Source organism: Thamnophis elegans, chromosome Z (genome assembly GCF_009769535.1).
Source record: "Thamnophis elegans isolate rThaEle1 chromosome Z, rThaEle1.pri, whole genome shotgun sequence".
In the NCBI taxonomy this organism is placed as follows: domain Eukaryota; kingdom Metazoa; phylum Chordata; class Lepidosauria; order Squamata; family Colubridae; genus Thamnophis; species Thamnophis elegans.
In genome coordinates, this window is record NC_045558.1 from 61,856,436 (window position 1) to 61,868,456 (window position 12,021).

Sequence of the window (12,021 nt, forward strand, 5' to 3'; positions counted from 1 at the left end):
ACCGCATCCAGATTACGATGGATGCCAGCCTATTTGGATGGGGGGGCCCATGCCCTGGACTGGGTAGCTCAAGGGCGCTGGTCGAGTCAGGAACTGTCAAACAGCATAAATTGGCTGGAACTCCGCGCCATCTGCCTAGCCCTTCTGGAGTTTTGGGACATTGAATCACACAACCACGTTTTGGTCTTGACCGACAACGTTGCCTCCAAGGCCCATGTCAACCGCCAAGGAGGCACCCATTCCAAGGCCCTGATGCTGGAGGCGGAGAAGTTACATCGCTGGGCGGAGACCAAGCTTTTGTCAATCCGGGCGGAGCACATCTCGGGTGTGGCCAACACACAGGCAGACTGGCTGAGGAGGGCCACTGTGGATCAAGCGGAGTGGCAACTCCACCCCGACCTCTTCCGGGAACTCTCTCGCCGGTTCGGCCGTCCCGAGGTGGATCTGTTTGCACAGCCACACAACACGCAACTTCTGAGATTCTACACCAGGTACCAGGCTCCTGGAGCGGAGAGGGTGGATGCTCTACGCAGTCCTTGGCCGGACGGCCTCCTTTACGCCTTTCCCCCTCTCCCGATTCTTCCGTCGGTCATCCAGAAGATCTTGACGGAGCAGGCGGAGGTGCTGTTGGTCGCCCCGGTGTGGTCCAGACGACCCTGGTATGCAGACCTCGTACACCTGTCGGTTTCACAGCCGTGGAGGATTCCGGACGACCAGATCCAGCTCAACCAGGGGGCTCTCATCCATCCTAACCCCCAGCTCCTGCAGTTAGCCATGTGGCACATGAGCGGACTATTCTGACTGGCCTTCACTATTCAAGTCAAGTTATCGACACTATCCAGGCAGCCCAACGACCATCCACTATACGAGGCCACCTGGCAAGCCTTCTATAGGTGGTGCCGCTGAGCCGGGGCTGACCCCATCAGGGCTTCGGTGCCTCAAGTCTTAGACTTCTTACAATCGGGACTTAATAAGGGCCTAGCACCCAACACACTCTGTAGACAAGTCACAGCATTATACACGGTGGTTGGAGGCAGTCAGGGCCGCTCCTTGTCCCAGCACTCATGGGTCAAGGCCTTCCTGAAGGGTGCGACAAATTTGAGGCCTCCGACGGTGCACCATTATCCTACCTGGGACTTGATCTTGGTGCTCAGGGCACTCACCTCTGCTCCATTCGAGCCCATCCACTCCATTAGCCTTCGGCTACTGACGCTTAAGACAGTGTTCCTGGTGGCCATTACATCGGCCAGGAGGGTTGGCAGCGCTGTCTGTTCGTGCGGACCTCTGCATATTTCATCCTAACAGAGTAGTTTGGACACTTCCTTCCTCCCAAAGGACAACACGTTCCACAGAGCTTAGGAGCTTGTCCTTCCAGACTTTTGCCCGCATCCTTCCCATCCTCAGGAGCACCAGTGGCATCATTTCGATGTTCGTAGAACTCTCCGACGTTATGTGAAGCGCATGGCTTCGTTCAGAAGATCAGAGGTGCTGTTTCTTTCATTCCAGCTGTTGTCCATGGAACAAAAGGTGTCCTCCCACACCATTGGCCAATGGTTGAAGGCGTGCATCGCGTTGGCGTACGACAGTCACTCCCGACCGGTTCCCAGGCGTATTACTCCTCATTCTACCAGGAGTGCGGCCACCACGGCAGCCTGGGCTATGCAAGCCTTGGTGGAAGAGATTTGCAGGGCGGCTACTTGGTCGTCACCCTCGCCATTTATTAGACACTACAAGGTTGACGTATACGCCTCGGCTGAGGCCTCCTTTGGGCGGAGAGTGTTGCAAAGGGTTCTTTCTTCTGCGGAGGATCTTGACCAGCCTAGCTCCCGCCCTGGGACTTAATTGCTTTGCCATGTCCCATGATTGGATTCCCCAAGCAGCACACAGGAGAACGACCGTTGACTTACCTGAACGGTCCTTTTATGTGTGCTGCGAGGGGAATCCAAACCCGCCCGCAGTTTCGGCTGGCCAGGGCTTCACCTTGACTCTGACTCTATGACTGACCTTGCCTCTTTGTTTCCTGACTGGACTCATCTGGACATGACTTGATACCTGTTTGGCTATGGCCATGAGTGACATTGACATGCATCTTTCAACGGCTGACTTCATGCAAAACTGATCCGGTCCAGTCAGAGGAGGCGTGTTCAAGATTTGCATACTCAGTCTCTAGGCTAATGGACAAAGTTAACCCATGATTGGATTCCCCTCGTAGCACACATAGAAGGACCGTTCATGTAAGCCAATGGTCGTTTTTTTTGCTTTTGAGTAGCCACCTTTATCTCTGTCATTGTGATTTTATCATTCAGCATTTCTTTCATTTTTTCTGGTATTGTAGATTTCTGTCCTTTAGATATCGCATAGTATCTTCTTCCTCTATTCTCTCCTGTCTATATAGAGTTGGGCTATCTTGGGCTATTCTCTTCTCTTCTATCCAATGATGGATATTTGCCTCTTTGTCCTATAATTGTACTATTAACCTTTTTTCTTTGTCCTTTTTCAATTTATACGCCAGCCATCTCTCTGGTTTGTTAGCATGTTCAAAATGCACCTGTTTTGTCGCCCTGAGCTTTTGGGCCATTTTTTCCTGGAAGATCAAATTTAACTTAGGTTTAACCGAGTCTTTTTCCTCTTTGATTCTCTTATTTGGGGGTTCTTGCATCTTCAGTCTAATTCAGTGGTTCTTAACCTTGTTGGAGGTACTGACCCCCACCAGTTTCATATGCGCATTCACTGAACCCTTCTTAATTGGAAAAATAAAATATGATTTTTTCAAATTTAAAACATAGGTATATATTTAGGTATATATTTATACATAGGTATATTTTTATACATAGGTGCACAAAATGAACAAAACCATTAAAGAACAAAACCATTAAGAACAAAGAACAAAACCATTAAATATTAAAACATGATTTTCACACAAAAACAAAAAGATAATAATGAATATTTACTGCAAATCAGTGTGACTTCTGCTGTTGCCTTTCAGAGACCGGTTCAGAAATGTGTGGCTTTACCTTGGCAAGTGCCACTCTCATGTCATTTTCGCAACAAAGTCTATTCCTTTTCATTTGTATGTCCAGCATCCTCGAAAAGGATTGCTCGCAAAGATATGTTGTAACAAACAGTATGAAAATCTCCAGAGCTTTCTTAGCAATAACAGGATACGTTACCATTTGTTGACACCAAAACGTTGAGAGCGTTGTTGTTCTGAAGAGTTGCTGTTGAACCTGGCTCTGCTGAATTTCAATGATTTCATCGAGGTATTCATCATTGACATCTGTTGTCTCAACACTAAACGTGAATGGCTGTCTCACCCATGCTGGATATGACTCTCTTGTAGGGAAGTATCCGTCAAGAGACTTTGCAAGCGAATCTAAGTGTGTGGCAATTGCTTGCTTCAGTTCCGTGGGTACAGAAATGTCTCTGATTCCAGATACATCTTCGATCTTACTTACATAGTCATCTAGCAGGGGAAAGTTTGCAAAGTTATTGTTCTCTATTCGTCGTTTCCATAACGGTAGCTTTTTTTGAAAAGCCTTCAGGTTTTCTTCCGCTTTGATGATGTTGACTCCACCACCCTGCATCTGTTGATTGAGATGATTGAGAGCTGCGAAGATATCAGCCATGTACGCTAAAATGAGAATGAACTCAGAATTTTTGAAGCAATCTGCATGACAATGTTGGTGCTCTTGCAAAAACAGGGCTAATTCCACACGCACGGCAAAAACACGATTCAGCACCTGTCCCCGGGATAACCACTGAACGTTAGAATGGTACAGAAGTACCTCGAATTCAGATCCCATTTCTTTACACAGCTCCCTGAAGATGCGGTGCCTCAGAGCACTATTTCGCACATAGTTCACGCATTCCACTACAATTTTTAATACTTCTGCCAGTTTTGGAGGCAAGGTTTTTGTTGCCAACGCATGCCTGTGTAGAATACAATGCGTAACAATGATGTGTGGTGCATCGGCTTTCACTAGCACACCAAAACCAGACTTTCTTCCCAGCATGGCTGGAGTTCCGTCCGAACAAACTGCAGAAACCATATCCCACGAAAGATTGTTGTCTTTGAAGAAGTCATCCACAAGTTTCTTCACATCGGCTGCCTTAGTTGTTGTTGTAAGAGGCTTACAAAATAAAAAATCTTCCTTTATCACGTCGTCTTTCACATAGCGCACGAATACTGCAAGCTGGCTTAGATTGGAAACGTCTATGGTCTCGTCGAGTTGAAGGCTGAATTTTGCCGGGCTTGAAATCTGATCTGCAACTACTTGAGCCAAGATGTCTTTGCTCATGTCCTCTATTCTGTCGCTGATGGTGTCATTTGAAAGAGGAATTTGGGATAACTTAACTTCAGCCGCTTTTCTCAGCATGATATTCACCATCTTCAACACAGCTGGTTTTATGAGTGTTTCAGCAATGGTGTGTGGTTTGCCCTGCTTTGCGATCAGGTAAGCAACTTCGTACGATACTGTGAGAATCGGTTTGTTGGTGGGTACAAAGCCGAGAACAGGCAGAGTAGCCTTTTCATCGAATCTAGCTCTCTTCACCTTGAATTCAGTGAGCATTGTGTTCTTGTATTTTCCATGCAGCTTAAGGAAGTGTTCTCTTAGTTTTGCCAGTGCTAGACTAGAATTGCTGAACTTGGCATTGCAATCCCATCACGTTCCATTATACATGTGAATCCATATTGTACATATTCGTCCGACCACTTTCTTTTTTTGCTCGACATAATATGAAGGGATTAAAATATTAAGAAAGAAATCACACGATGTACCATCGCGACAGTTACAATTTGACTACTGGGCGCACCAAATTCCCTGCAGTACAAGCGATGTGGCGTTATCACCTGCAGCCAATGATGGACAAGCGGGGCGTGTCATCACGAATCATATGAGTCGGGTGTGTGTCTTGATCGCCGCCGAACCCACGAGACTAACTCACCGAACCCCTGGTGTTCGATCGAACCCAGGTTAAGAACCACTGCTTTAGTGTCAACCATTCTTTAACCAACATCAAAGTTGCTGCCTGGTGATATAGGTCCCAATTGGGCAGGCCCAATCCTCCTCTTGTTCTTGCATCTTGTAACAATTTTAGTTTTATTCTTGCTTTTCTCCCCTGCCATATGTACTTCAACACTATTTTATTTAAGCCATTAACATATTCTTTCCCTAGTCTAATTGGAATCGTCTGGAACAGATATAAAATTCAAGATAGAATATTCATTATAAATGTAAATATTCTCCCTATCATCGAAAGTTGTAGATTTTCCCATTTCTTCAGGTCCATCAAGATCTGTTGTTTGAGGTAATAGTAATTATTGTCTTTAAGAGCGCTGCATCTTGCTGTTAAATATATCCCCAAATATTTAACCTTGTTCGTAACGGGCATCTCCAAGGTTTCCGCCAACTCTTTTTTTTGTCTTGTTGACATATTCTTTGTCAAGATCTTCATTGTGTCTTCATTTATTTTTAATCCTGCTACTTTTCCATATTCTTCTATTTCTTCTATCAATTTAGGTGCTGTTTCTAATGGATCCTCTAGAATGAAGACCAGGTCATCTGCAAATATTTGTAGTTTGTATTCTTAATTTTTGCTTTTCATTCCTTTTATTTCTTTTCCTTCTCTGACTTTCCTATTTAAAACTTCTAACGTTAAGACAAAAAGTAATGGTGATAATGGGCAGCCTTGTTTCATCCCTTTCTTTATTTCAATAGACTCTGTCAGATCTCATTTATCATTATCTTAGCTGTTTGTTTATAATATATAGTTTGTATGGCTTGAGTAAATTTCTCACCAAAGCCCATCTGTTCCAGTTGTAACAGCCAATTGTTAAATTCCTTCTGTGCATCCAAAAGCATCAATGCCAATTGTTTTTCAGGATGTGCCTCATAATATTCCAGTGTCTAAGATTATCCTTATATTATCTTTAATTTGTCTCTTTGGCAGAAACCCATTTTGATCAGAATGAATGAATGAAACCACTTAAGTATTTTTAAGTCATTCTGCCAATATTGAAGCAAATAACATAATCTGCATTTAACAAGGAGAGTGGTCTGTAATTTTTAATTTGTAGTAAATCAGCCTCCTCCTTTGGTAAAAGTGTAATATATGCTTCTGACCATGTTTTGGGTATTCTCCTCTCTGACATTACCTCATTCATAACTTCTAAATGGGAGAGACGACGATTCCTGCCAGGTCTTATAAAATTCCAGTACCATGTTGCTTCTTATAAGCAAATAATGTCCATATTCTGTTTTTGAAGTTTTGTCAATGTTTATTTTCTTTTTGCTGGCGAGTTCATTCCACTGATGTTAATTGATAACATCTTAATTTCTTCCTCCATCTTATTGTTTATATGTAGGTCTCAGTCCTCTTTTTGCCCTTGTCTCTCTCTGTGTGTAATATATATACAGCTGTGCGAAAAAGTCCTGCACGCTTTATGGTTTACAGTTTATGACATTTTTTGGATAGAACATTAATTTTATGATATTTTATGCCAACTGCTATATTGTTATATTTAAATAAATACTGGTGGTTTTTAAGTGAAAAGCATAAGCTTTTTGCAATTTGGTGGTGTTTGGATAGGGATTGTGAATTTTCTTGCATGCTTACAATGCATGCTTACAATAACTATGAAAACAGATTAACTGATGCATACCCAGTGGTATACATGTTGCAATTACTAAGGCCGATGCTAGTGTTTTGTTAACATTTTTATTGTTTGTGGCCCTGAAAAGGACCGTTTAGGTAATCAAACATGATTACTAATATGAAATTGGCCAGCTTATTGCTTATCACCAAGCATCATCACTTCAGAATAGACTGTATAAGCCTTTGCATGTGATCTTTGGTGACAATGTGGTGCCAGGCTGCAATAATAGATTCAATCAGCTCCTACTTGGTCTTCAGTTGCTTCTTGCTTATTTCGTAACCAATCTTGGCCCACAAGTCCGCAATTGAGTTCACATCTGGGCTCTGAGCTGGCCAATCCAAGAGTCGAACACCATGCTTCTTCATCCATTGCTGGATGGACTTGGCTCAATGACAAGGAGCGTTGTCATCCAGGAAGTAAATGTCCTTCTCTACAAGTTGCTTAGCTGAAGGAAGCATGGTCTTTTCCAGGACTTCAACATACTGCTTGGAATTCATGATTCCATGCATGATTTGTATCCGACCAATACCAGAAGCAGTGATACAGCCCCAGATCATCACGTGCAATGGATGCTTCACAGAGAGATTCAGGCAGTGCAGCCTAAATTCTTCAGCTGGAAATCTTCCAACATACTTATTGCGCTGATTCCCTGTCAAGTAGAAATTGCTTTTGTCACTGAAGATGACCTTGGCTCACTGTTTGTTGGTCCACTTGGCATACTTCTTGGCTCATGCACATTGATGAGAGTGGTGAGCAGCCATGAGCAAAGGTTCACTTCGAGCCCTGCAGCCTTTGAACCCTCTGGCAAGCAGTCTGCGACACACTGTGCTTGTGCACACTTATACATCACATGTTTCACCCCAAATTCTTGTAATCTGAGATGAGGTGAGCTTCCTGTCAGCCATTGAAATGCGTTGCAGAGCCCGATCTTGCAGTTTTTTTAAAAAAATAAATGTTTTTTTAATTTTAATTTAAAACAGGTACAGCATCTTTCTTTACATCTGTAGAAAATGTGTCAATCAATTACAGATAAGTTTTGGTACATCTCCTCCACAGTCAACCAACATCTCATATTAACTCAAGCATTATTACCGTATTTATCGGCGTATAACACGCAGTTTTAAAACTAAAATTGCAAGCTTAAACCCTGCCTGCGTGTTATACGCCGATACTGCGTGTTATACGCCGATAAATACGGGTCCAACGCCGGGTCCACTGTTCCCTCTAAGGTGGCAAGAAACCCCCGCGCAGAGGTTTCTAACTCCCGCGCAGAGGTTTCTTTCAAAGCAAACGTGGGGAAGTCCTTTGCAGGCAGCTAGAACTGGCTGCCTGCAAAGGACCTTCCCAAACTTGTTTCAGCGGCAGCTCTCAGCCTGGCGGCAGCGTCACACAGACTGTGGAAGGAGGGGGAGGAGGAGGGAACCAAAGAGAGCTTTTACCGAGTCTGCGCCCCACAGCCAGGACCGTCCTGGCGCCTCCAGCCGCGTTTCTTCCTGCAAAGCCCTTCGGGCAACCCGAGAGTTCCGCTTGACGCCAGAAGGGCTTTGCAGGAAGAAACGCGGCGTTTTCTGGGAATTCTGGGAGTTGAAGTCCAGACATCTTCAAGTTGACAAGGTTGAGAAACACTGCACTAGATTGCCGCAACTACAACTCTCAGAATTCCCAGTCAGTCTCGAAAATAGAACCAACTTCATAACACGTTATTCTATATTGTTAATTGTGATCCAAAGTCTTAGGTTTAGTGACGGTTCAGAAAAGGTGTTTCATTGGCTTGCCTAGAAGAGACCCCGCTGGCCGCTGAAACAATTGTGGCAGAGATTTCGCCATTGAGAAGACTTAAGTTGAAAGCCGGGCGAATTCATTGAAAAAGGCCGAAGCGGGAAAAGCGGCGCTTCCAAAAGGCGAGGGGAGAAAACCTTGTTCTCTAGGCAACTAGGAAGACTCGGGTCAAAACTCGCGAGAATTACCCAACCACTCGATCTCCAGTATAGTACTCTCTGGTCTGAGAATAATCAGAACGGGTGGGCGGGGAGTCACAGACGGAACTACATTTCCCAGCGGCCTCTTGAAAAAATAGCCTCCCGCTTTTTCCGAGCGCATTCGCGTTCCCTACGGCGCGGCGGTTGAACCTGGGCCGCTCTGGGAAAGCGGTCGCGATGGCTGGCTGCAATGTTAATGCGGCTTCTCCCCCAATCGAGTTGACTCCGCTTATCCGGAAACTTCGTAAGTGGTTGGTTTGTCTGCACCGATAGCCCGTGTGCCTACTCAGAGGCTGGGGTTTTTTTGTTTTTTGTTTTGCTTTTGGATTCCTAAAAGTTGATAATGGCTTTGCTTTGGGGATGAAAAAAAGTAACCCCAAACCACTGCTTAACTGCACAAAACATCCCAAACCAGGATTCTCAGGATGTACAAACCCCAGTGTGAATCTGTTTATTGCACGCAGAAAAGTAGCATATTCCGCCCCTATTTCTCTACTTTTGGTTTTGAGTTTGGTAGATTCTCAATACGACCCCTTTTCAAAGTCGCATCTATTTTTATACGTATTGATTGATTGGTGACTGTGTCATCCCATCAGTGTCAACTCTTAACGATCACGCATAATAAATAAATGTTCTTCACAATCTATACAAAGGGAATACCAAAAAGAGGAAAAATTGATAAAGAGGGTAGGTATGTTAACATTGTTGCAGCAGAACTGCACAAAACTGGCTAGAATGTAGTAAAAGGAGATGGAGTGGAAAACTAAAAAGGAATATTGACACCGTCAGGAAATGGAAAGAATGCAAGTGACAAAAACAGTAATAGAAGCTTTTAACAATAAAGATTATTATTCCTGATATTAAAAGAAGAAGAAAAATGCTTAGAAGAATAGATTATATGAGATCATGATTGAAAGATAATGAACAGTCACATGCCTTGTCCTCCCTAAGAAAGTATCCTAAATTTTCAGTGTGCTGTTTTAACAAAATCAATTCACTGGCTAATTTTGAATATGTGTGTGGTATCACATGTACAAGAATATAGATATGAGGAGGCACAGTCTCTAATAATCCAACATAGATACAGAAGCTCATTGGGTAATTTTGGACCAATCACTCTCTCTCAGCCCTAGACTAGGAAGTTAAAAACATCTGCCTGTCACCTGCACTGTGCTAAATTATGGTCTGTAATGTACAGGGAAGAAATTGTTTACTCCGCCGCAGATTGTTTGGAATTTATAAAATGTGTGTGTGTGTGTGTGTGTGTGTGTGTGTGTATATATATATATATATATATATATATATATATATATATATATATATATATATATATATGTATGTATGTATGTATGTAAAAAATAACTCTTTTTTTGCAATATTTCCCCCCTTTTTAAAAAAATAAACAGGTCACGAGCTGTGTGAAATTAGAGAAAGAGCGCTTAAGAATATTTTATCTAAATTAAACCATAATTTGATTACGTATGACGATTTGGTTCAAGAAAAGCTACTATTTATCAGTCTTTTAGAATGGTTCAACTTTCCTGTAGTACCAATGAAGTCATTTATTTTTAATGAAAAAAATTTTTACTCAAATTTTTGTGTTAAAATGGGGGATGCGTGTTATACGCCGGTGCGTGTTATACGCCGATAAATACGGTATATATCAATTTTCATTTAACTGTAATTATTATTTAGAGATATTAATAAAAGTAATAATCTTGAACAATACCTGCCCACACCGGTGGGAAAAGAAAAAATCAAAAAGAAAGGGCAAAAAAATAAAAATAAAATAAAAAATAAAAATAATACAAAAAAAAGACAAAAACGACAAGGGACAAGACAGGAAAACAAAACAAAACACAGGTATCTATTATAAAAAAAAAGAAGTATATCAACTGGTTACAACATGCTTTGGTGCTTCTCTTCCATTAACTCATATTAATTCAAATATCTTAACTCGAATATTTACCATATCAACATCATTATACCTCTAGTTTTAATTACCTATGGTTATTTAAACATCCTTCATCCTTAGCTATGCCAAAGAATTAATCCATAACACATGCTGACATTTCATTTACTTATTTGTAAAATCCTCTATTATCATCAAATCCTCATGTCCTATTTTAGCTGAACATCCATAATATTTAATTATATCATATATCATAACATTTTCCCAGTATTGATTAACATTTGATTGTATGTATTTTATTTAGTTTTTTTAATAGTGATAATTATTGTAGTTAATACTCTTTATGTATAATCTAAAAATGTTTTCTCATATCCAATTGTTATTTATCATATCAACTCCACATTATATACATTACTATCAATATCAATTATTATTCAACTATATCTGTTACAAAAAAGAGCAATTAGGTTTAGCTAGTTTTCAATTATATTCTTCAATCTATCAGCCAGTTCCAAATTATATACATTACTATCCATATCAGTCATTATTCAGCTATATCTATTATAAATTAAGGTAATCAGATTTAGCTAATTTTAAATTGCGTTCTTCCATCTGTCAGCCTGTGTCTCTCCAATAGCAAAATCTTCTCAAACCAATTGCCACGCGTTGGATAAATTTACCAAATGTTTTTATAAGCAAGTCCAAACAAAAATATCTTCGCACCTTTTGGCTCTGAATGTCGGTGATGAAATAATAGTGTTGTCCCGGGCTTGTAAAATTTTTCAAATTGACTTTAATTCTCAGGGGTGGAGTTTTCATTTCTCTTACACTCTGTCTCTTTAAGTGAATCTTCTTTATAGCTCCCCCCCTCCTTTCTTCCTCTGAGATAGACCAGACGCCATTTCTCACATTTTCCATTTGTATTTCAGGAACATTCAAACATTCAACGATCTCAGTTTTTCCTTCATATTTTAAAGTCAGATCCAATTTTCTTTCCAATCTCTGAAAAGAGTCAAAAAGCTCTCGACATGCGGAAAAAAGAATCTGGAGTGAAGCCATGATGTGTCGCAGTTAAAAATTACAAGTAAAAAGACGCTGAAAACTGTGCAATCTTATCTGATCGTAAACACAACCAAGTAATAAAAATGTCAAATCGTGAAAGGCTAATTAGTAGAGAGTAAACTTTACGATCCACTTAGAGAGAATCAGAGGGGGGGGGATGTCGAAGAGTTCCTTGAAGCTTTTAAGAAATAAAGTAGCCACCAGCCATAAATCCATAAAAAGGAGACCAATTCGCCGCTAGATTCTTCTATTCTTTGGTTTCAATTAGCTTAGGCTTTTAGCGCGGACAGTCTCTCTTGAATAATAAAATCAGCTTACCAGATGACATCACTTCTGCCATTCTTAGGGGCAACCTGCAGTTTCATTTAGCACGCAGCTAATCCAGAAAGGAATTGGCAAGAGGGGTTAAT

General features: G+C 41.5%; 1 protein-coding gene across 1 annotated transcript; it reads right to left on the minus strand.

Annotated features, from left to right (window-relative positions):
- Positions 1–2,957: 2,957 nt before the first annotated feature.
- On the minus strand, positions 2,958–4,571 carry LOC116521173 (protein ZBED8-like). Its single transcript, XM_032235866.1, has one exon. The coding sequence runs from the start codon at positions 4,569–4,571 to the stop codon at positions 2,958–2,960; it is 1,614 nt and encodes a 537-aa protein (XP_032091757.1).
- Positions 4,572–12,021: the final 7,450 nt, after the last annotated feature.